The sequence below is a fragment of the Leopardus geoffroyi genome, chromosome D1 (genome assembly GCF_018350155.1).
Source record: "Leopardus geoffroyi isolate Oge1 chromosome D1, O.geoffroyi_Oge1_pat1.0, whole genome shotgun sequence".
NCBI classification, from domain to species: domain Eukaryota; kingdom Metazoa; phylum Chordata; class Mammalia; order Carnivora; family Felidae; genus Leopardus; species Leopardus geoffroyi.
Window position 1 is genome coordinate 22,318,507 of NC_059329.1, and position 25,413 is coordinate 22,343,919.

The 25,413-nt window shown below is 47.6% G+C and overlaps 1 protein-coding gene and 1 long non-coding RNA gene across 11 annotated transcripts in view; one reads left to right on the top strand and one right to left on the bottom strand.

The window, feature by feature from the left end:
- The window catches only part of PKNOX2 (PBX/knotted 1 homeobox 2), a 318,715-nt gene that overhangs the window by 259,601 nt on the left and 33,701 nt on the right, over positions 1-25,413 (top strand). For all 10 annotated transcript variants that reach the window (XM_045483350.1, XM_045483348.1, XM_045483352.1 and 7 more), the window contains 2 exons: positions 12,803-12,974; positions 24,961-25,149. In XM_045483350.1, the coding sequence (XP_045339306.1) occupies positions 12,803-12,974; positions 24,961-25,149 (361 nt within the window). The remainder of the gene's footprint in view (positions 1-12,802; positions 12,975-24,960; positions 25,150-25,413) is intronic.
- Positions 24,235-24,946, bottom strand: LOC123600889. The gene is made up of 2 exons (XR_006713868.1): positions 24,848-24,946; positions 24,235-24,603 (listed from the first exon to the last, which is right to left on the bottom strand). It is a non-coding gene; the product is annotated as an uncharacterized LOC123600889 (long non-coding RNA).

Below are 25,413 nucleotides of genomic sequence, written 5' to 3' on the forward strand. Positions count from 1 at the left end.
TTTTTATTCATACCTTTAGCCACGAGCCCACACTTCTCTGTTGTCCTCATGGGCCTGTGCGGTCTACTCCTGGGTTCTAAATTTGAAATGTTCTCTCTTAATGAACTACTTCACACAGTGCCCAGCACGAAGTAGGTGTTTGCAATTGTGATTTTTCACTGTTAACCCTGAGGCAGTGAATTTTCTCCTTCCTAGTTTCAACCCAGCACCGTCGTCTCTTCCCATCTGCTTGAGCAAAGCCCTGCCTTCACCCCCACACTCCCGTCTTCTCCAAGTGGATTCCAGGCCCTTCCTGGTTTACCCGTTAACAAAAATTCCTTCCTGGAAGCTTCAGAAACCCTGCATCAAACCAGGCTTCACCTCCTCTGCAGTGTCCCAGCTTCGAGAATCTTGACCTTGCCCTGTGGTGCTTCCAGGTCTTCAGGACAGCTCCATCCCCCTCCTCAACCACAGACTCAGAACTTCTAACCCGTGCGTGCGTGCGTGACTACCCCCGAGCAGCTCATGCTGGACTCCATCTCTAGTTCAGTAAGGGCAACACACATTTCTAAAGCCCTGTCTGTGCTCCACCTCTTCCAGCCTCATCCAGACCAGGTCCCTCTAGAATGCACACTCACTTGGGGAAGGATCGGAACAGGGCAGTGGCAGCGTTCGGATCGCTCTATTGTAAGAGACCATCCTTGTAAAGGTCACTGAGGCTCCGGGCTTGGTCCTGGCAGCCCTGGAGTTAGAGGTGTAAATGCAGGAGAATGGCCATGCTGGGCCGTGCCACGAGCCCTAGAAATAGAGTTGGTGATCACTAGCTTTGTCACCTTGGGTGAGTTAATCTCTCCGAGCCTCTGTTTTCTCAACTGTAAAAAAGAAAATAGTAATAGCTAGACTAAAATTAGAGAATACGGGATAATACCTGACCCACAGATCAGTGTTTGCTGCGTGGGGTGGGGATGGGGTGAGATTGTTTGAAGCAAGAGGGGCCAGCATGTGTCCCCATGGCGTGTTCAGGATGGGAAGCCGTCTGGTGCATTCTGCGGGGTGGAATTCGGGGTTAGGAAATGGGCCTTTACATTTAGACCACCTGCGTTTACATTCTGGCACCGCCCTAGGCACTAAGCCTTTCTGGGCCTCGATTTCCTCATCTGTAAAACGGTATTATCTCTTCATCGGGGTGGCTGTGAGGAATCCATGAGAGAATGCACATTACGTATTTAGTAAAGAATCCCACATTTGGTGAGCACTCTGTAGATGTTAGCGGCCGTCAGATGTTTGGGGAAACGCAAGCAGGGGTTGGTCAGGCCAGAAGATGCTAGAAATGCTGAGAGGCGAGGCAGCCAGAGGCAGGACTGGAAAGGACCCCCCAGTCAAGAGGTGTCTATCTTGCAATTCAGTTAAATGTGTAGTGAGCTCTGCTATGTGTCAAGCGTCGTGTTAAGTTCCAAGAGGGGGTTTGAATAAAGAAGAACCAGTCCAGGGAGTAGGAGAAAGATAGACATAGAGAGCGGCTCTAATAGAAACTCGGCACATAGTATGGACTCAAAAAGTATTTGTGGAATTGACTGCGAGCCTTCTGACCACAGTGCAGTGTGGGAGAGTTGCACTGCTTTTCCCCAGGGAGGTGAAACCCAGGGGGAATGATAAATGGGGTGGGAGGGACCCCCGAGGGTTGGGGGCTGGACAGAGGGGCTGGGTCCTCTTGTGATTGTCCTCCTTAGCAGCTGCCTGGCCAGGAAGGACCCTGGGAACTGGCACGTCCTGATGAAGTGTTTTTGAGGGAAGGCTTCCACCTTGTGACCAAAGGGTGTCCTGGCTCCAGTGAGTTGACCCTGGGGCTTAACCCTATGCCTTCCCTGGCACTGTGCTTGGTCATTTCTGGAATGCGCTGGGCGAGGTGGCCTGAGAAAGATGTGGGAGAAGTTCAGCCATTCCAAGCAGAAAAGTCAGGACCAGATGCTTCAGGCTGGGGCTTCTAGACTAGATGCCGGGAGCAGATGTTCCTGGCTGCATTCTGGGCTGGGCTCTCTGGGCTGGGGGCTCCAGCCGACTCCCTGCTCTTGGAAGCAGTTGGATTCACTGGCATCAGAGATAACATTTCAGTTGTTGACTATAGTCAGGGGAGCGATCCTGTTGGAGCCATAATCTGAAAGTAAAACCATGCTCAGTTCTCCCCGGGCACCAGGCAAAGCCTGTTCTCGGCCCCTCCTGCCGGCATCTGGAGGGCCCCCAGCCCACGCACGGCCTCTGCACATGCTGCTGGCAGGCACGGGGGCTGCAGCTGTCTGGTCCAGGGAGCAGGTGTGCCGTGTTGAGAGGCAGTGTGGGTCCTGCTGCTTCCATAGCTTACCGGCCTGGCCCAGGCACAGCCGAGAAGTCCAGGTACCCCACCAAGATAAGGCACGCTGATAAGATATGAAGAGCCTGGAACCCACCGACTTTTATCCTCACAAGGTTGTGTTAGGATTAGAGGAGATAACCAGTGCTAACAGCCGACAGTGCTTGCCACGTAGAAGGCTCACGGTGAACGGTGGCTGCATTTGTGAGTAGTTACTGTGATACGTACTAGACTGGATCTGTCCCTCGTTTAAGGGGGAAGATAGCCAGCAATTGGGCCTCCTGCTGCTGTGAACCTGCTGGAGTGGAATAGGAGGAGGGCTGGCAGGCTGGGGCTTTGAGGGCTCACGTGGCCAGGGGCTTCTCACCAGGGCTGGACTGAGCCGGTTTTGCCCTTCTTTTAAATTTTTAAAAAACGTCGGGGCGCCTGGGTGGCTCTGTTGGTTGAGCGTCCGACTTCGGCTCAGGTCACAAGCTCATGGTTTGTGAGTTCGAGGCCCGCGTCCGGCTCTGTGCTGTCAGCTCGGAGCCTGGAGCCTGCTAAGGATTCTGTGTCTCCCTCTCTCTGCCCCTCCCCCACTTGTGCTCTGTCTCTCTCTGTCTCAAAAATAAATAAATGTAAAAAAAAATTTAAAAATTTTTTTTAAATGTTTATTTATTTATTTTGAGAGAGAACGTGAGTAAGCAGGGGCGAGGAGCAGAGGGAGAGGGAGAAAGAGAATCCCAAGCAGACTCTGTGCAGAGCATGGAGCTCGAACCCAAGAACCATGAGATTGTGACCCGAGCCGAAGTCAAGAGTAGGATGCTCAAGTGACTGAGCCACCCAGGTGCCCCTTGCCTTTCTTTTAACCATGACGCCACTCTCAGATTTCTCAAGCTCTAGTCCATTTCGTGGTCAGGTGGAGAGAACATAAGACTAAGCCTTCAGTCTCAATTCTTACTCTACCATTGGGCAAATCATTTAACCTCTTTAGATAAGCTTGTCCTACCTCACACGGTAGGCATCAGATGAGAAACTGAAAGAGCTGTAAAAATGTGGAAGCCCTCTCCAAACACACAGAAGTATTGTTATCGTGAGAGAAGATTCTTTTGGAAACTCCTTTGATAAGATGGAGATTCTCTTGTGCTGCAGTGATCTTGATGCTCGAAGGGTAAACATGGCAGGTCAGTTCTGTGACCCCAAGGACACATATGACTCAAGGACGGAAGAGAAAAAGAGAGAAAGGGGGGAGGAGGAAGTGATTCCGCTAATGGTTCAAAAATAACAGATAGGAGGGGGGGAGCGCAAAATTTGGAGTTTGGATTCCCAGATTTAAATCTCAACTCAGCCACTTACTAGCTTAATGTCATTACTTCACCACAGTTTGCTAATTGGTGCAATGGGAATAAGAATATTGAGCATTTGAATGCAATAAGCACATGGAAACACTTTGTAACTTACAGAGGGCCACAAAGTGTGTGTGGGTGTGTGTTTAGTCATCGCCAGTGACCAAGGCAGAATGGACAGAGTGCCTTCCCCACAACACCCCTTCCCCTAGACTGTGTATGCTTGCTGGAGATCAATCTCTGGTGACTTGGACAGAAGCTCTGACTGCTTCTCACTAGCTAACCTTGGGCAAAACACTTCCCTTTTCTGTGCCTGAGTCACCTCTCCGTAAAACGAAAGGGTTGAACATGGGATCCCCACAGATCTCAACTTTTAGGTGGTTTGTATTCCTGCCATTGCAGACTAGCCTTTACAATCACTTTGTTGAGATTTCACATTTGTTATTATTATTATTTTTATTTTTAATGTGCCAGAAGGCAGGGGTGTGGGAGGTGGTGTCACGAAGGGATGGGGACGTAGCCGACTGTGGCCTGACCTGGGCCCCACCGTTGCCAAGAATGGACCTATCCGCCCACCTGGGGGAGGAGAGCCGGTTGGAGCCCAGGAGCCCTAGCAGATGCGATTCCAATTTAGCAACAAGAAGAAGTCCTCTCCAAGGCAACCCAGGCGAACACACCACCCACTAGGCAGGACTAAAAATACACCCGCATGGTTTCAACGTCACACCTGAAGTAAAAATATATCCAACCAGGAGCTGCTGGCTCGTTCTCCCCCACCCCACTCTGCTCTCTCCATCTGGTGCCTTCGAGGGGAGGAGAAATGGAGGGCTGGGCGAGCTCTTCCTTCACACTAACCCCCCTCCCTCCAGGACCCCGCCAGCTCCCACCCCACACACACCCAGCAGAGCCCAAGGAAGGCAGGTCCTTTTGTAGCCATTGTAGCTAGAAGCTGCCAGATGGCAATGTTTTATCTGAGTCTTGCTATAGAGATGGATTCTGAGCCCCAAAGAACCTTAGGATTGTATCTTAGAACCTTCCTTCCCATAGTTCCTCTGTTCCCATTCATTAACTCACCAGATATTTATTGATCCTCTGTTGTGTGCCAGGCACTGTGCATGACCCTTGGGAATTCAAAAAGCGATCAGATGAATTCGTGGACCAGAGCAGTTCACCACATAGTGAGGAAGACAGATCTGTGCACAAACAACTATAGTTAGTAGAATTTAATGAGTGTCATAAGGGAAATAAAAATAAATTCCTACTGGCAGTGCTTTTTTGGTTAAAAAAAAAAAAAGAAGAGGTTCTGAGTTCTGATAAATTGTACGTTGCCTCTCCTCCTCCTCTTTCTGTGCCTATTTGAATTGGCACGTGGGCTTGTTTTCCCTGCCAAATGAGTCAGTGGATATGGGAATAGAAATTTATTGGAGCCGATGGTGTCAATGTTGCTCTGAATAAAAAAGGTGCCCACACACCTTTCCAGGGAAGTGGAACAAGCATTAATTGATAGCTTACTAAGTGCCAGACGCTCTACGTGTTTCTTCATTTAATCCTTACCATAACCTGCGTGGTAGGTGATGCTATCCCTGTTTTATAAAGGAGGAAACTGGGGTTCAGAAAAATTCAGTAACTTGCCCCCAAAGGCACACCCACTGTCTCACTCTGAAATCTGTGCTTATCTCACACCACGGAGCTTCTCACCCTAAAGTGTGAGTGAGGTCAAGATACAAACCCCAAAACATTTCCCAGGATGGTTCAGAGGAAGCAATGGTTTTTCTCACTGGCGAGACCCGCCAGGAAGCCGTGGTACAGTGGGTGGTATCTTGAGATGGATTCTGAAGATTATTAGAAGGACAGGCAGAGACCCAGGAACCCAGTTGAGGTGATAGGAACAGCAGGAACAAAGGCTAGTGCTAGAAGTCCAGTTTCCTTGAGTCTGTGAAGGCGGTGAGTGAAAAGACAAGGGGGCCAGAGTGCACCTGCTGTCTGTCCAACAGCACATTCTCTGCTCAGTCTGTTGAGAAAAAATACAGAAGTCTGAGGCCACACCCTGATGTACCTGGAACGTTCATCTGAGGACGTGAACTTTATTTCATTAGCCTCCGAGAGAAATTTCACTAGAGCGAAACAACACGAATACTTGTAATGGGCTTCTGCTCTGAATAGATGCCCAAGAAAAAGACAGGGGGCTGTCCTGGAAAGTGACTCCAGGGTATTGTCTATGATTCTGTGATTCTTGTGACCTCTGACCTAGGGTACTAGAAATAAAGGATCAAAATGGCAGTGCCTGGGTGGACTTTCCAGGGGGTCGAGTCTTTGGTAATTCAAGACCTGCCCTGTGTTTATGGGTGGAGACTAGGTGGGATAGCTGGAGAGTCAGCCTGGTCACTGCTGTTCCCACCTTACCCCACCTCACTGGCCAGTAGACTAATATCCTCCGCAGCAGTCAGACCCTGACCAGGCCTCTTGTCCCACTGGCTCATCACTGAAAATCTCCACCAGAAATTTTGCTCTCCTGCCAATCATTCCATCCTCTGAACCGTCCATCCCTCATCCCATCCAAGCCTTGGAGGCTCTGACCTCTGTTCCCATTGGAAGACGTAGTCAGGGCTCGGGGAGGGGGGTGAGAACCAACATTGAGCCTCCTCTGTCCATCTTCCCCCTAGCTGAATGAGTCTGGACTGTGAGGTAAGGTGCAGGACAGGCCTAGGGGCTCCAAGGTCAGTGACAGGGAGAAGAGGTGGATAGCCAGGCAGGCTGCCACACACTTGGCTGGACCCATAATTGAGGTCTGCAGTCCTGGCCAAGGTCACAAGGGAAGGGATGGCTGAGAGGCTCAGAAGTGACAAAGTGGCATGACTGTGAATCACAAGGTTTATCACCCAGAAAGAGAACTCAACACTAACGTGCCTCCCTGCATGTGACCATCCTCGCCCCCCTTCCCCCCAGTCTGCAGTGCTCTGTTTCCATCTACATATCTATTCTCTGTCTCTTTCTCTTGTGTTCTTTGCATGTTACTTTCCCTGAAGCTCTATATTTTTACATTCCTTCTAACTTTTTCCTGCCTCTGCTTCTGTATTTCTGGTCCTCTAAGCAGAAAGAATTGTTAAAAAGTTGTGTTTGTTTGTTTGTTTGTTTTCCAAAAACCTAGGTTGTCCAAGGAGGGGAAGGAAGAGAAACAGAAAAGGGTCCAACTGTCTTTTCTTGAATCCTTTTAACAAGCTTCAGCCTTATAGGGGAACTTGAAGTACAAGTATGCGAATTACCAAGGAAGTGGTGGTCTCCATCCCTGGAGGCCTTTAGAAGTGTTAGGGAAACCTATCAGGACAATTTATGTTACGGATATCTGTCCTGGGGCACCTGGGTGGCCCCGTGGATTGAGCATCCAACTTCAACTTCAGTTCATGATCTCAGAGTTCATGAGTTCGAGCCCTGCATCGGGCTCACTGCTGTTAGCGCAGAGCCCGCTTCGGATCTTCTGTCCCCCTCTCTCTCTGCCCCTTCCCCACTGGAGCGTTCTCTCTCTCTCAAAAATAAATAAACCTAAGAAAGAAAGAAAGAGAGGAAGGAAGGAAGGAAGGAAGGAAGGAAGGAAGGAAGGAAGGAAGGGAGAGAAAGGAAGGAAGGAGGGAAGGAAGAGAAAGAAACGAAAGGAAAGGAAAGGAAAGGAAAGGAAAGGAAAGGAAAGGAAAGGAAAGGAAAGGAAAGGAATGGAACGGAACGGAACGGAACGGAACGGAACAGAACAGAATAGAATAGAATAGAATAGAATAGAATAGAATAGAATAGAGTAGAAGAGAAGAGAAGAGAAGAGAAGATCTGTCCTGAGGTAGAGAAGAATAAGATGGGCTGTGTTGAGGCTCTCAGAAGCCTCACCTGGGAGAGGGGCAGGTTAGGGGGATTGCCTTGTCCTGAAGAAAAACCTGGGCTTGAGCGAGGGGTGGCTCAGCCTCTCTGCGGCTAGAGAGAGGGTGATGTTCACCACTGCCAAAGGGCTTCAGCCAAAATCCTGCCTTGTCTTCAATCTGCTCTCCAGGGGGCAGCCCAAACTGGGCATTGCAGGCCAGCAAATGGGTGATGTAAAAAACACGAAGGCAGAAATGTCAGAAGTAATTAAACCAAACGATGGCTTAAACCCCTGTAGAAATCAACACATCCGGTTTAATCACCTTCTTAAGCTAGCACAAGACTGCAAGTCTGTGGAGAGGGGTTCTTTATTTCTTTGGATCGTTAACAGAAACTGCATATCTTGAGCTTGATTTTGGTTCAGATGCTCCTGAGGAGAGGTGATGAGGTTGGGGGTGGGGGTAGGGACTCAGAAAAGAGAAAAGAAATAATAAAATGTTATTTGAGATCATCTCTTCTTCCCCTCTCCTCGCCATGCATCTCCCCTGCTCCTGGCTCCGTCGGCACTCACGGCTCCCCCCGCCCCCCAGCACCCAGGCAGAGGCACAGTGCTGAATGTGCTAAATTAGGCCATTAGAGAAATTCATTTCTCTTTATTAGTCTGTGTCAAATCCTTTTTATTAGTGGCTGGAAACGACCTCTCTTCTGCAGTAAAATGTCATGCCAGTTCACTCCTTTTATTTGTTCTGCACTGACGAGGCTCAAACTCTCACTGAATTAGTGCAGTGAGATTTATTTCCTCCAAATTTTGAACGGCTTAAGAGAGATTGGGGTGGAGGGGGCGGTCAGACAGGAGGCGACGGAGAGAAGAGCGGAGAAAGATCTGGGAGGGAGAAGGTGAGCTCTTATGGAGGTCAAATGTCCTCCACTCTTTGGAAATAAAGTCTAATGACCATCTTTCATATCTTGTTCATCATCGTCTGGGCACTGGGGACTGGGTTTCTACATTCTTACTTCTAGCCTCTGAAGGGTATTGATCTACAATGGAACAGATCTGGACAGCATGAAGAGGAACTCCTTAAAACCCATTGTAGTTGGACAAGTGGAAGTTCAGGGAAGGCCAAGAATAAAGAAGCAAATCCCACACCTAACTGGAAATCCTTCTTCCCATCCCTTGCCCGGTTCAGACAGGACCATTCATCTCCCCGGTGGCTAAGATCCCTGGCTCCCATGGTCCCTGCCCACCCCACCCCACTCCAAGCCTGCAGCAAGGGCTATTGGAAAGGACTCTATTGGAAGACTTCCGGCCTCATCTCCAGCCTTCTAGGGTGATGTTGGAGGGAAGCTTAGAAGTATAGGTTAGCGCGTAGTCTGGACAACTGAGAAAGGGGCCGGGAACCGGGCTGGGAACAGCCTTAGAGGAGCCCATGGCATGACTGCAGCCACGGAACCCAGCTGGGTCACTGGGAAACAGCTGGTTTCTCAGGAGGTGGTGCACAGCGTCTCACCTATCCCCACGCTTGAGGTAGCAGGTGACAGGTAGCAGTCTGGGTTTATCGAGGGATCCAGGCAGATAGAGCATGGGAGCTACAGGCAGCCCACTGACGCTGGCTATCAGTCACAGAAAAGCTGTGGGCAAGCTCAGGTGCCATCTGAGCCCCTGGGCTCAGGGATCCAGGGATCAGAGTGAGCAGAAGCAGGAGCCTGGGGAGGGTAGGTATATGAGAAGAGTGATTTGGGAGCTGGTAGTGTGGCCCGGGCGGGGAGGGGCTGGAGAGAGGTGGCCATCCCAGTATCCATGAGGTCTGTTCTGTGCTCCAGGGGCCCCTGGTTAAATGGGGGGTTGAGGGGAGGTGGCGACAGAAAGTATGTTTCCTTCTGAGAGATAACAAAAGCCACAGAAAACATACCAGACACACACACACACACACACACACACACACACACACACACTCTGGGGAGATCTGACACCCGGAAGTGAGAAATTTATAAAAAGGGCCCCTGCTGTGGCTCCGCATAGAAGATGCACATTGTTCCCCGCGTGTGTGACAGTGCCTCCACCACACCTGCTTACCTCTTCAACCTCATCTCCCTCTATTCCCATCCTGCCTACCTTGCTCCACACACACTCATCTGGATTTTGTTCTAGAAATGTGCCAGGCTCATTCCTATCTTTAGTGTTTTGCTTTTTTTCCTGCTTGGAATGGCCCTCCCTCAGATCTTTGCATGACTGCCTCCCCATCATTTGAAGCTTAACTTAAATGTCACCTCCTCAGAGAGGCCTTCCCAGACTACTCTCTGCCCTGCAGGGGCAAGGACAGTGGCGAAGAAGACTACTCTCCCCACCCACCCAAACTCTAGTGCTGGGAGACCATCACTGGCAGATTCCCTCCTCCCCACCCCTCATGGCATCCATGCTGTGTACACAGAACACACGATCCCCTCGCACATACTGCATACAGATAACACAGAACGCGTGCACACACACTGCATACAACATGGGGCATGTGCACACTGTACTCACAGCACGCAAAATCTGAACCCCACTTTCATACACACAACCCATATGTGCACACATTCTGCATAGACGCACCGTATGGACACACACCATAAAAACACACGGGATGGAACACTTACACGACACTCACACTCGCTCTCATTGACAGCCTACATTGAGCCCTGGTGCACACGCATGCACATGCACGCACACACAGAGACCATCCCCTCTCCATTCAGCAGCTGCCCACCCTCCCTGCAACCCGTGAGAAAGGAATGTGCAGTGACCGGCGGCTGCTGCGGGGTTGGGGCGGGGGCTGCGCCCCCAGCACCTGGCACGATGCTGCGGATTATTAGTTCCTGGTAATTTAGTGCCCTTGTACAGAGTCGATTTGTGCCTTTCATTCCTAATTGATCTAGTGGCTGTTTAAATGGCAGCAGGCATCTGTTGAGAGTAGGAAGGTTCATAAGGCGCAATAATTCATAACACCGTCTAGAATTTGCCTTTCATGTCCCTCAGCTAAACCACTGCAGGGCTCTGCTTAAATTACAGCCACTGAGGCTTTCTTTGGTATTCCACTCAGGGCCAGGAGAATCTTGCATTAAACTGGGATCAGGTTAGATTAGACTATAATATGCTGCGGTATTAGTGGCTGCAAATGAAGACTTACACTGGAGTTTAACCCCTTCACCTGGTTTTCTCTTTGTCTTCAACCGAATGGGTAAGCGAACCCATTGTTTTCCCTACCGGCTTCCTGCCGGAGCTAAATAGATCTTCTAGCAATTGGGGACTGCAGATGCGCCATCCTTAGATATTGACCCTTTTTTCCTCTCCAAACTGTAACCTAGGCTGCACTCTGGGGATCCAGATGTTTATGCATCAGCTCCCAAAACAAGGGTCGGGAGATGGTGTCTAGAGACAGGCGGCCATGCCAAGCAGCTCATAGGAGGCAAGAATTTATGTCTCCTCATTCCCCACTGCCCCTGAGCCTGAGTAGAATGACTAGTAGGTGTAGGTATGAGTGTAGATGGAACTAAGCACCTTCTGTCTTTTTGCCCAGAATTATTGAATCCCAATACAGGCTGTGAGGGGTTCCCCCATCTACATACAAACACTGTATAGGCTGGATATTCAGTCTTTCTCTTGGTGTGTTCATAGTGTACTGGAAGGAAAAAAGCATGATCCTTTTTCCTTTTCAAGACTTACTGTGTTCTCCAGTATGGTAGCCACTAGCCACATGCGACTAGTTACATTAAAATTGCTAAAGTTAAAAAAATTTAAAATTCAGTGTTGCAAGCACCACAGTCATATTTCAAGTGTCTGTTGGCTTCAGTCATTAGTGGCTACCATATTGGACAGAAGAGATTCTAGACCATTTCCATCAGTGCAGAAAGTTCTATCAGACAACACTGACTAGAATATCCCTGTTGGCAGAGGCCTGGGAGCCAAGCTCAACATACATACTTCCTCCTCTCCCAGCAAGCAGGGCTTAATCAAAAAGAAAAGAGCTAGATTGTGTGGTCCCCAGAGACTGAAGAGAGCCCAGAGAGGGATGGACAGATGCTTTCTTTGGAATCATAGTGGAAGGGAATGAGGCTGCAGGGTCCAGGGTCAACAATCTGTGCAAACACATGCACGCTTGCCGGGATGCTAAGACCTGATTGTTCACACATGCTGCGGGGAAACAAGAACGATATGCACTTATAAGTACAAATGGCACACACACATACAATATGCAACAAGTATATATTGGGATCCACATACCTCTTCTAGACTCGGGACACCCAGTGATGAATAAGGTGGGCTTGGTTCCTCCCTCATATAGCTCGAAGTCTGGTGAGGAAGGCAGATAATAAAACAAACAGCTCAGAGAGCCATCAGCGTAGGTCAGGGGCAGGGGCAGTGAAGGAAGCTTCCCAGAGTTGGTGATGTCTAAGCTAAGACCCTTAGAGCCAGTCAGGTAGGCACTTCAGCTTACATAATACATCACAGAACGATGCCCACACACCCCATACTCACACTCATACTGTCTTAATTTGCCGATTCGTCATCAGTCACCAAATATTTAGTAAGTGCCTGCTATGAGCATGTGGGGCAAGGTCCTAAGGATACAATGATCGTTACGACAGGGGCAATCTTGGAAGAAAACAGTGATGCACATAATCATCGAATCACGGTTGTGCTAAGTGTACGACGATAGGTGCAGGGAGATGTTATACATGTAACTGGGGTGTCTGATCTAAACTGAGTCAGTCAGCAGACTCTGGACAGGTGGAGATAGCCGCCCACCACGTGTGGGACGAATATTCCAGCTCACACATATCCCCCTGCATACACTTGCAGACACACAGGTGTGCACATCTGTGGCCCTCAGCTGGCTCCAGACAGCCACGAATGGGTCTGTGACCAAGCACTACCGCTCATACCCAGGACTCTTCTGGATACTTCCTACATCTCCCTCCCAGGTTGACCCTGACCCAGAAATGGACACTTATTTCTTTGAAATAAGTTATACCCATCATCTCTCACCAAATATCCATGCAGCTTATCTGACCAAAGAGAAGCGTTAGGCACCCAGTGGGGAGGAACGGAGCCCTCTAAGGCCCCAGCAACGAGGAGACTGAATCCTTCCGTGCCAGGGTATGAAGTGCTGTCATCCAGGCTGGCGTGGGGACTCGGGATGTTCTTAAGAAGTAGGACCTTGGGAGAAGGAGTGATGGGAATGTGGGAAAGGGGCCCTGGTGGCTTCTGAGCCCAGCCAGCAGCGGGTCTCTGCGTGTGCGCATGTGTGAGTTCTTGATGTCCCCGCAGGCACCCTCTTTTCCCGCTCCTGACGCTGCTGTTTGAGAAATGTGAGCAGGCCACCCAGGGCTCTGAGTGCATCACCTCCGCCAGCTTTGATGTGGACATCGAGAACTTTGTCCACCAGCAGGAGCAGGAGCACAAAGCCTTCTTCAGCGATGACCCAGAACTGGATAATCTGGTAAAGACCCTCCGACCCCCACCCTGGCTAGGGTCTTCCTACCCTCTGACCCCTCTAAATGCCCTAGAAATGATCCTTTTATTCCTTCATCCATCCCACAGAAAATTTGGGGTGCCCACTCTGGGGCAGGCACTAGATGCCCCCATCTAGCAGCTGAGAACCGTTTCTGGTTCCTTGAACCAAGATTTGCATGCCCGGGTCTTGCTACCAGCGGCCTTTTCTTCTCTGCTCACTGCGGCACCAACGTCCCACTACCCAGCACTCCTTGCAGCACGGACAGGAAGGAAGGAGAGGCATGGGAGCCAGAAGGTCTGGGGTAGCTGCTCTGAGGACTGGAGTCCCAGCATGTTAGTGAATCTGTCTTGGGCTGCCCCCAGACCAGTTGATGGCTGGTGTGCTACAGTGTGGAGGATGAAGGCGACAGGCATATTCAAACACATCAACAGAGAAAAAGAGCTGGAGACACAGTCATGTTGAGAAGGCCAGCAGATGTCCTGTCCATCTGAGGGACACAGACCAGGCTCGTAAACCCAGTTTATCATCCAGATCATCACTACAGGGTTTTTTTTTAATACACATTCCTTGGCCCCACCACCTGGGCACTGTGATTCAGTAAGTTTGGTAGGGGCCTGTGAATCTACATTTTGAAGCTTCCCAGGAAACTGCCATCAACAATATTTGATAACCACTACTATAGGTGACATCTGAAATTCTCTTCTCCCCTGGGAATCCTGCAGGGAGAGAGAGAGACAGAGAGAGAGAGAGAGAGAGAGAGAGAGAGAGAGAGAAACTGCTCTGTCCAGTCACGATATACAGTCACCATGGAATTATTAATTATTAACCATAATTCTTGATTTTTCTGTGAGTGGATTACCCACATCATGCATGGTGAATTTGGAAACTGGGCAAAACTCTCCTCCGTAAATTGAGTTATTATAGTGCTGACCTCTTGGATCCAGAGTTTAGCTGATACCTGGTCCCAAACACACACACACACACACACACACACACACACACACACACACACTCAGAGCACCTACAGAACAGATTTAAGTGACTTACGTATCATTCTATGCTGTGAATTACCCACCCCACTGCTTCTCTCAAGAGTTGAACGTGATATTTTACGGAGTCCAGAAGAGCTGCCAGGACAGAGCCCACCCTGGCCTGGAAATTCGTGAAGTGTCAGAGCAGGGCTGGCGTTTAGAGAGAGAGAGAGCACGTGCCAGAGAGTAAGCGCTTACCTGGCATCAGAAGTGCTAGTGTAGGTACCACTCTGCTCATCCCTGGCCCTCCCTCTTCCCTGGCTGGGATTGAGCAGCCATACTTCCCGGGAGCCCAGCCCACTGCCTGTCCGGTTCCTTCCAGGCTGGTCTGGCCCTACGCTGCAGCTCAGCTGATTACCATCTCAGAACTGCAGCTATGAAGCAGGTCCTTGGAACTTAGACCCACAGCAGCCAGGCAGCCAGGAGAGGAGGCGGCTCTTTCTGTGGGAGCTAGACTGTGCCTGGGGGACCAGGACCCCCTCCTGTCACATGACACAAAAAGAAGCTGAGGCCTAAGTTGGTAGAAAATACCTAAAATCAGACTGAGTAATATAAAAGAATGGAAACCTTTTTAAGAAGCAGGAGTCCTGGGGCAACGAACCTCACGTACCTTACCCACCACTGCCTGCCAGGTGAGCTACCAAAGACACACTGAGGACAGCCTCCTGTTCCAGTATAACCTGGAAAATACCAAAAAGGGACCAGCTCTGTGCTCTCCCCTTGCTAACACTGCCTAGGTCTCTCTGGGTTTTGTTCACTCAAAGAATCCAATTTCTTGGTTCAACCCAGCAAAACTTGGTTAAGTGTCTGCTACATGCACGCCTGACCTAGGGATGTGGATGTAGCAGCAGCTGCCCCAGTGGCCCCAGATCTCTGGTGTTGCCTGGTCGTCTGTCCTGGGTGACTGGGCTGGGAGTGGGGCAGTTGGTGGAACCGTCCTCAGATATCGCACCCACCCACATGGGCCTGATTTACCTAGATGTGCTAGCCACGGTCAATGACTGGCTGACCGGTCACTTGTTTAAAGAGAGAGGGTTGGGGGCACCTGGGTGGCTCAGTGGGTTAAGCATCCGACTTCAGCTGAGGTCACGATCTCACGGTTTGTGAGTTCAAGCCCCTCTTCAGGCTTTGTGCTGACAGTGCAGAGCCTGGGTGGGATTCTCTCTATCCCTCTCTCTCTGCCCCTCGCTCACTCACACCCTCTCTCTCTCTCTCTCAAAAATAAGTAAATAATAAAAGTAGATTAATTAATTAAAAAATAAAGTAAAAACAAAATAATAATAAAATAAATAAATAAATACATACATACATAAATAAATACATACATACATACATAAATAAATAAATAAATAAATAAATAAATAAATAAATAGAGAGGGTTGAAGGAGCACTTAGAGACAGAGGGCCTGAGCCTGGCTTCACTGCTTACCCTCTGTGTGACTTTAATGACGTAACTCCTTTGAGGCTCGGTTTTCTCGTCTGTAGATCTAATACACCTGTCTCATGTGACTGTAACAAAAAAATTAACAAGATGGCATGTGGAACTAAATGTCCTTTAAAAATGCATGGCATCCCGAAGGTTAATCTCAAATGCAGTATCCCTTGGGTGAGGCGATCCACCTTCCCAAACTCTCCTCCTGGCCATCAAAGAGACCGTGTGGCTGGGCCCCTGCAACTTTATTTGGGGGGGTCAAGCAGGACCCTTTGCCACCCCATTTGTAGTTCTGTGTCGGGAGGGGGCAGCTGAAGAGGCCAACCACAGGAGCCATCATTAGAACAAGAATCATGTAGCCAGCACAGCCGAGATGCACATAATTAGAAATTAGAAAAAGGTCAGATCGCGTCATTATCAGCTCAATCAGCTGCTGAGTGCCACAGCCAGTTAATTTGGCATCTGTATTTTTTACAACCCTGTACACGTAGCCCAACGGACTGTAACTCTTTATCCGGACAGATATACTGCGCAGCGGAGCAGGGACATAAAATGAGAGACCCCAAGCAAATGAGCTGAGATAATTGAGAGATTTATTTTTTATATATATGTGTGTCAGGGCGGCTTTCCTTTGCCCTTGAATATTGACTTTCACAAATGGGATTGTCAGGAGGACATGGGTCCCCCCAAACTTTGGCCCACCCTGAACCCTCAAGCCACGCTCTGATCCTGCTTTCTCCCAAGCCCAGAGAGCCCGTCGGCCCCAGTCTTGCCAGACCCGCCATTTGGACATCAATCCTCCCACCTCCAGCCACCCATCCTCCATGCAAATCACAGTGCTGACTGGTCCCTTCCCCTGCTCCCAGTAGTCTCCCAGACAGGTTCCCATGGGAACGGCTGACTGAGCTCTCCCAGAGCTGCCCAAAGATCAGAGAGGTTCCCAGATAGAAGGCTTCAGAGGGAACTTCCCTCCCCTGCTGAGCCAGCTGCTCCCACAGCACAATGCTGCCAGAAGGGAAACTTAGATTCACAAACAGCTAGGGAGAAAACCATGGAGAGAAGCTGGTTCAGCCCATCCCACTACCCATTTTACAGATGGGGACACTGAAGTCCAGAGAAGGGAAATAACTCATTAGGACCAGACCCTAGGTCTGCTGGCTCCCAATACCCTGCTCCTTCCAGGGCCACCCCACCTCTCTTCTTTCTGGAGTTAGTAACGCCCTCATTTATAAATGCCACCAGCTTCTCCAGATCCCCACCTGCCCACCCACCCCCCCCACCCATCCCCTGGTGCCCCACTCTCTGACCCTCTCTACCTCCCTATTTCAGTGCCGTGGGTGGCTAAGCTGGCACACTGCCCCCTGTCCCCCAACCATCCAGAGCTCCCTCCCTCTGGATACTCTCCACCCCAGTCCGCACACCCAACCAGCGCTCACCAGACCCATTTCTTACCGGGCCCACTGATCCCCCGTTTGGACCCAGCAGCCTCTGACTGGCAGTTGGTAAAGTTTGTAAAATTTGCAAGTTCCCCAAACCCCTTTGAAAGGTAAAAGCTTTTTGTTTTATAAAATCTGATTTACGGGCCCCCAGTGCAGTCCCGAGGTTTTATATATTATGCAAGATTTCAAACCGAGGCTGTAAAACGTACGGTTTCAGTTTCATGCATGGAATTTTTTTATGTGTAAATTTTTTAACATTTATGGGGCACGTTTTAATGAGACTCTGGTGTGGCTCGAGGGACAGATTATGGCTGCCTGACCGCAAAGCCAGCTCCAAAATGGGGCCCCCCAGACTCCTGGGCCCACTCTAAAGAGGCAGGGCCAGAGGCCGGAGGCTGTGAATAAGGAGACACAGGAAGGAACCAGGCCAGAAGTCTGGGCCCACAGAGACCTCAGGCAGCCCCATTCAGAGTCATTCACTTCAGGCTTCGGTCCCACGGTCCCTACATAGGGACAGAAAAATCTTACCAACACCAGGAAAGGGAAAGCAAATAAGGATAATCAAAGCTAGTCATGATTAACATTTATAGAGCACTTACCAGGTGCCATTCTAAACACCTTACAGATATTATCTTATTTAATCCTGTTTTCAAACCCACGAGGTAGGTTACAAGTATTATTATTATCCCCATTTAAAGACGAGGAGACTGAGACACAAGGTGGCATCACTTAGTTCAAGATCACACAGCTAGTCCAAGGCAGAGGCCCGAGTCAGATACTGCACAGGTCTCGAACTCCAGCTCCCACACTCTTACCCGTCATGCTGACTTCTAGCTACTCTTTCTCTAGTGCTCTGGATGCACCAGCTCTTGTTTTTAGTTCTTTCTAGATGCATCTCATTTAATCCTCAGTACAACTCTGGGGGAGTTGCTATTATTATCCCATCTTACAGGAAAAATGAGGAAAGTAAAGTCTGGAGATTAAGTAAGTTGTCCAGAATTTCTCAGTGGGTGAAAGACCCCCGAGACTCAGCCTCCAAACCCCATTGTTCTTGACCACCCTTCTCTATTCAGTTCTCGTAATAGCCCCATGAGGTAGTTATTGACATACCCACTGTACAGAGGAGAAAATCAAGGAGTAAGGGTCCCACAGCCGAGCTGGGATTTGCACCAAGTGGGTCTAATTCCCAAAGCCCACCTCTTTCCCCCGAACCACTTGCTTCTCCAAATTCTGAGGACATCAGAGGAGAAGTGTCGCCTTATTGACTAAAACGTGATTTAGCTGGTCATGCACGATGGCTTCCGTAGCCGTTCGTTTTATCCCCTAATCGTCTGGCAGTTCTCGCACCTCCAGTCTTCACCTTTTCTTCCACATCCTGCTCCTTGTTCCAGTGACGCTGCACTTCCAACTGCTCAGATACAGCCGGTCTGGTCGAGAACAATTCCTGCTTAGAATTTAGCTTTGGCTGCCCTAATGACCCGCAGGAAATATCTGAGCACTTTAAGGAATGCAAGTTTATAAACCCTTTTGTCTGTAAGTGAGGGAGAGTAGTTCCAGCTTCCTGACTTGCAGAAGGAGGAGAGGGTGAAAAGAACCTGTCCCCCAGGGAATGGATACCTCCCTAACTGCCGCGTGGAATTCTGGCTACCCGAGCGTATCACCTGTGTATCCCCATGGTTAGAAGACTCCAGTGAGATGATGATGAGAAAAGCATTTTGCAAATCATAAAGTGGTATGTATATAAATGTTTTGGAAGGCAAGGATTTACGACTATCAAGTGAGGGGGCCACGATCCTACAAGAGAGGCCACTTTTCAGAAGGGAACTTGGTGGTAGCGGGGTGGGGGAGGGGGTTAGCATAAGGAATAGACATTTATCAAATAGCCACTATGCACCCAGAGCATTTACATACGTTGTTTTATTCGACTTTCCCACCCACTCTACAGTGTAGGGGTTACAATCCTAAGTTTTACAGATAAAGTTAAACCACTTGTCCAAAATAGGCAGGCAGAAAATAGTAGATTTGGGACATCACACCATGCGTCTTCACAGCCAGCCAGAAGCTCCAGTCCCGGGTACTCTCCCGGGACTGGTTGGGCTCATGTGCAGGGGTATGAGACTAAAATGCAAGATGGCATCTTGTTTTGCTTTTTTTTTTTTTTTTTTTTTTTTTTGAAGGGTACTTCTCAGAAGAAAAGGGCTGTTTCTTTATTTTGAAAGAGCAAAAAGAGAGAGAGAAGCTGGAGGTGAAGCAAGTCTTGGGGGGGGGGAGATTGAGAACACATTCATCACATTTGATGATGATATTAAATTAAATGGAATTGTTATTGCTCTAGAAGATTTGAAATAACTTTTTATATGACATTGATCACTTAGAAAAATAGTTTAATAAATCAGAGTTTTATTCTGATTTAGAAGCAAAAACCCAAAATTGCAAACACATAGGATAGAGAATGATTTACTAAACATAAATACAGAGGCAAAACACTAGGAATGATTCTGTTTCCACCAGCTGAATATGGAATGGCAATAGAAAAGCCACCAGCATATTAGAAATCATTAAAAGAGGTTAAAAAATTATATGCCTTTGGTTCCCTGTGGCTTATAAGATATTTTCACATCATTATCTCCTTTACCCCTCATCAGATCTTATGAGCTAGGGATGATCATTATCCCCATTTTACAAATGAGGACGTTGAGGCCCACAGAAGTCATGGAACTGGCCCGTAACATCCAATTTGTAAACAGTAGGCCTGGATTCAGGCTGTTTGGCAACAGCCCCCACAGGCTATCTGTTCTGCCACAGTCACCCCCACTAATGGTATGACCCATCTTGTTCTCTAGTATTGAATAGGTCCTACATATTCATGCCTCAGAATACCATTATGATTTACTCTACCTTCTTAAATCTTTAAACCAAGCCCATTATCCCATGAAAAAGTAATCCTTCAACTGTGCTTTGTTAGACCCAAAGGTAGGTCCACTTTTGGCCACCGTGCGCCGGATCTGGTGTAAGCTCACTGTGTGTGTATTTCATTTAAACAAAAACTTTCTGCATAGATTTTACTTTATAGTTTGTCTTACTTGTACTTTCTGATTCTTTTTTAATAGTAAGAATTTATTGGCTATGTTTTTTAAATAAATGAATAGATATGTGTACTTTACTGTGATGTGAATGTGTATATGTATATTTAAAAATAAATAAAGAAGTGAAATCTTGATTAAAAATGAAGACAAGTCCAGTAAATGAAAGCTCAGAGACAGAAGGAAAGATAAAATGGAAGGAGAGAAGGAGGAAGGAAGGAAGGAAGGAAGGAAGGAAGGAAGGAAGGAAGGAAGGAAGAAAAGAAGAAAGGTTTAAAGAATTAGGATGATTTTGTCTCGAGAAGACAAAGCTAGTTGGACAAGTTATTCAAGTCCGATGCCTTGTTCTGTGTATGGCATATAGTGAGACTCAATATTTGTGTTGAATGGATAACATTAAATTAAGGGAGGTGTATTGACAGAGGCACTAGGTAGGTATTCTTAATGCCTGCAAAAGGCTGAGTAAGCTCTTTATATTCAGGCAGGAGAGATTTTGGTAAATGTAAAGGAGAACTTCTCAATCAGCAGACTGAGTGAAAATAGAGATGGTCTGAAGCAAAGGTTCTGACTGGGAGAGCCTCAGAAGAGAGGAGGCAGCCATGTATCCTAGAGTTTGGACCATCCACTCACCTAGACACCAGCCCAGATCATCTCCTGGGGTCCCTTCCAGCCCCATCAGTGAATTGAGGGCACAAGTCCTGGTCATGTTCAGGGAATCAGAAAATGGAAAGCACCTGAGAGCCCAACCTTCTCTTTTTATGGAGGAGGAGGCAGACACCTACATCAGTAGGTATTTTGACCCCTGTGCACTAGGCCAGGAATGAGAGATGAGAAGCCAGAGCAGCTGAATAAGGGAACATTACCAGGGAGAGTTCTGGAAATCCAAACGTTTAATGTCCCCAACACTATTTGGTCTTCCTGGAACCTCATACTTCCCATCACTGAGCCTCTTTCCCCCAAACTGCTTTTCTCCATCTACACAAATCCCAAGAGCCCATCTTGAGGGTGAAGCAACATAGGTCACCCAGCTTCATATCCTAGTGTTATCACTTACCAGCCGTGTGACTTTAAACCAGTAAAAATACCTCTGGGCTTTATTTTCTTCAACTATAAAATGTGGGCAATCATGGTGCCTATTTGCAGAGGTGATTCTGTGGTATAAATAAGATAAGTCATGTGATAGGTTTAACACAGTGCCTGAGACATAGTAAGAATAAGAAATGTTCGGGTATTGTTATCAATCAATCAACGAGTCAAGGGCATTTATTAAATGCTTTATGTGGTGCTGATTACTCTGAAAGACATAAACCAAGGTATCCATGGCCAAAGTCAAGTAGGAAACTTAGAGCAGATGTTCATTCAGTACCAAATAATCCATTCTAAAGTCATGATTCTTTTCTTTGCCTGGGAGAGCACAGTCTCTTTTGGTCTCAGCCGCACAGAGGGAGCACTCCTTTAGGGTAAGACCCTAGGATTGAGCCCTGTGTGAAGACACAAAACTGTTGGTTTCTGTCTTTGAGTGACAATTAGTCTAATTCAGTACTCTGAGAGCCCTTAATTAGTTGAGCACAGTTCCTGCCCATCAGGCCATGCAAAAGCTCACCCAGAGACTACTCAGTAGTACTCCACTAGAAATGCCAGCGAAGCCCAGACAGGAGTGTGGCGCTGATGTCCAGCCACACAGCTCTACTCACACCTGACCGTCAAAATTCCGGGAGAGATTCTCTGCTTGTTTCCTAAGCACCGAGATGTTAGCCAATAGCTAGAAGGGTAGAATTAAACAGGGACTCCCTGTATACTGCTTATGTCGACATCAATGGGTCTCAAAAGGCAGCAAGGCCCACCGCCTTTTCATTTTTCATTTTGTTGTCATTGTCAATTCACATGCAGTCCTAAGAACTAATACAAAGAAGTTCTGATTCCCTTCTTGCATAACTGTTAGTACAGTTTCACAACCAGGAAACTGACAACGATACAACCCACCAATCTTATTCAAATTGCACCATTTTACATGCACTTCGGTGTGTGTGTTTAGTTTTGTGCCATTTTCTCACATATATAGATTCATGTAAATGCTGATAGTCGAAGTACAGAATAGTTCTTCCCTTCTCCCTCCCGCCCCCTTCTGCTCCCCCTGGCCACCACCCATCTGTTCTCCATCTCCACAATTTTGTCATTTCAAGAATGTTAGATTCATGGCATCATACACTGTGTAACCTTTTGAGATTGGCTTTTCTTTAAAAATTTTTTTTAATGTTTATTTATTTTTGAGACAGAGAGAGACAGAGCATGAACAGGGGAGGGTCAGAGAGAGAGGGAGACACAGAATCCGAAGCAGGCTCCAGGCTTTGAGCTGTCAGCACAGAGCCTGACGCGGGGCTCAAACTCACGGACCGTGAGATCGTGACCTGAGCCAAAGTCAGACACTTAACCGACTGAGCCACCCAGGCGCCCCTTGAGATTGGCTTTTCTTTCTCAGCATAATTTCTTTGAAATCCATCAAGTTGTTGAGTGTCTCAATAGTTTGTTCTTTTTTGTTGCTAACTAGTATTCTATGACATGGATGTACCACAGTGTCTTTATCCATTCGCCTATTGAAATATATTTTGGTTGTTTCTAGTTTGGGGCTGTTAGAAATAAGGCTGCTTTGACTGGTTTTTGTGTGAACACATATTTTATTTCTCTGGGATAAGGGCCCAAGAGTGCAATTGCTGGGTATATGGTAAGCATATATGTAGTTTTATAAAAACAAACAAACAAAACTGTTATACTGTTTTCCAGAGAAATAAACATTTCCAGAAAAATGTTTTACCATTTTTCATGTCCCCCGGTAATGTATGAGTGATCCAGTGTCCACTTCTTTGCCAGCATCTGGTGTTGTCACCATTATTTATTTTAACCATTCTGATAGGTGTACAGTGATATCTCATTGTGGTTTTAATTTGCATTTCCCTGGTAGCTAATGACTTTGAATATCTTTGCATGTGCCTATTTGCCATCTGTATATCCTCCTCAGTGAAATGTCTCATGTTGTCTTTTGTCCCTGTTCTAATTGGGTTGCTTGCTATGTTACTGTTTACTGCTGAGAGCTCTTTATATATTCTAGAAATAAGCCCTTTGTCAGATACATGGTTTGCAAGTATTTTCTTCCAATCTATAGTTTGCCTCTTCATCATCTCCTTCACAGGGTCTTCTGAAGGGCAAACACTTTTCATTTGTGTGGGTCCTAATTTATCAATTTTTCCTTTTCTGGGTCAAGCTGGTATTGTCAAGCCTAAGACCTCTTTGCCCACGCTTAGGTCCTGATGATTTTCTTCTGCATTCTTGTTCTAAAAGCTTATAGTTTTATATCTTACATTTAGGTCTTTGATCCATTTGAGCTAACTTTTATAGAAGATGTTAGATTTCAATCAAGCTTCACCTTTTTGCTTGTGGATATCTGATTGCTCCAACATCAGTTGAGCAATGCTTTTTGGAAAAGCAATTTGGCAATAGTTATCATGAGCCAAAAAAATGCCCATAGCTTTTTTCTTGTCATTTCTGGGAACTCACCCTAAGGAAATAATGCAGACACATGAATAAAAGCTGTAACTTGGAAAACAGTCACTGGAACGTTTTTTGTAAAATTGAAGAATTGGAAGTAGCCTGAATGCCCAAAAATCAGAGATTGCTTAAGGATGGCACACGTGGGAAAAAATATGCAACAATTAAAAATATATTTACTCAATTATCTTTACCCATTCAACAAATATTTACTCAGTACCCATAGTGTTGGTGCCAGGATAATGTGGTAAGCAAATTAGACACCATCTCTCCCTTCTAGAAGCTCACAGCCTGGAAGGGACAATGGAGAAAACAGTCCCGGTGCTTAGAAAAATACATCTGGGAACACCTGGGTGGCTCAGTCAGTTCAGCGTCCGACTTCGTCTCAGGTCATGATCTCACGGTTTGCGAGCTCGAGCCCCACGTGGGGCTCTGCACCGACAGCTCCGAGCCTGCTTGGGATTCTCTCTCTGCCTCTCTCTCTCTCTCTGTCCCTTCCCCACCTGTGCACATGTACTTTCTCTCTCTCTCTCTCTCTATCAAAAATTAATAAATAAACATTTTTTTTAAAAATGAAAAATACATTTGGTATACCAAGGAAAAAAACAGGAAACAAAATTGCACACGGTGAAAAGACAAAAAAAACTCGTTTTTTTAGGGTGATTGGATCAAGCACAGTTTATTGTCATCTTTTCCAAACCTCCCACAGCATTTTTCTTTGCATAATAATAACAATGATAAAGAGAAAGCTCCAGTTGAGAAACAGCTCCTTGCCAGGGAAGGTTGGGAATGTCCATCTGAAGAGGCAACAGGCACACATACAACAATCCAAAGGGCACAAGAGTAACCACCACGGACAGCAAGGTGTTCCAGAACCCCGCTAAGTCATGCTGGATGATTCAGTCAGTCAACAAGTATCAATGGGGGCATCTGCAAGGTGACCTGTATTACACGAGGCACTCAGAGTACATGTGCAAGAATAGACAGTCCCTGACTTCTTCGGGCACTCACAAGAAATTCTGATCTCCATCTTCCTCGTGCCTGTTCAGCACTTCACTTTTCCACTTGTGAATCCTTTCAACCAACCTAAACAGTTGTTAGGGAGGGCACAATTGTCCCCATTTTTCAGACAACAAGGTACAGAGCAATTGCCCAAGGTCACACAGATGACACGTGGCAGGGCCGGTGCTAGAGACCTGGCTTTCATCTCTGTGGTCCTCAGAATACCATTACTCAAGAAAGATTGTGTTAACAGTGGGCTCAAAGCATGCAAACAATCAGCAGACAGCCGTAACTAGAATTTAAATCGAGTGGATGAGAAAGCGTATACCTGCGGCAGGGGATGGGCTTCTCCCCCCTGGTGTGCTCAGGGCTCGGGAGGTCAAGGCAGCATGGGGAGTGTCATCTGAACACCTGGGCTCACTTCTCCCCTTTTCTCCCCAGATGGTGAAGGCAATCCAGGTCCTGAGAATTCACCTGCTGGAATTGGAGAAAGTCAATGAACTCTGCAAGGACTTTTGTAACCGCTACATCACCTGCCTCAAAACCAAGATGCACAGTGATAACCTGCTCAGGAATGACCTCGGGGGACCCTACTCCCCCAACCAGCCCTCCATAAACCTTCACTCACAGGTAACACACAGGGCTGGGTCCTAGCTCCTAAGCCAGGTGTAGAAATGCCTGAAGGTCCCCTGGTGGCCTAGGAAAGTGGAGCAGGCTCACTGGATCCTTTCAGCATAAGGGCCCTCCTCTGATCCACTCCTTCTCATCAGCAGTACCAGAACGCACCGTGCCAAGGCATTAATGTTCCTTAGAAGATGACCAAAGTGATTCCTGGCTTCCTGGCCCGAGATATCCTAAGAAATGTGCCTAAGTGTTGAGATGGAAAGCTTTCCT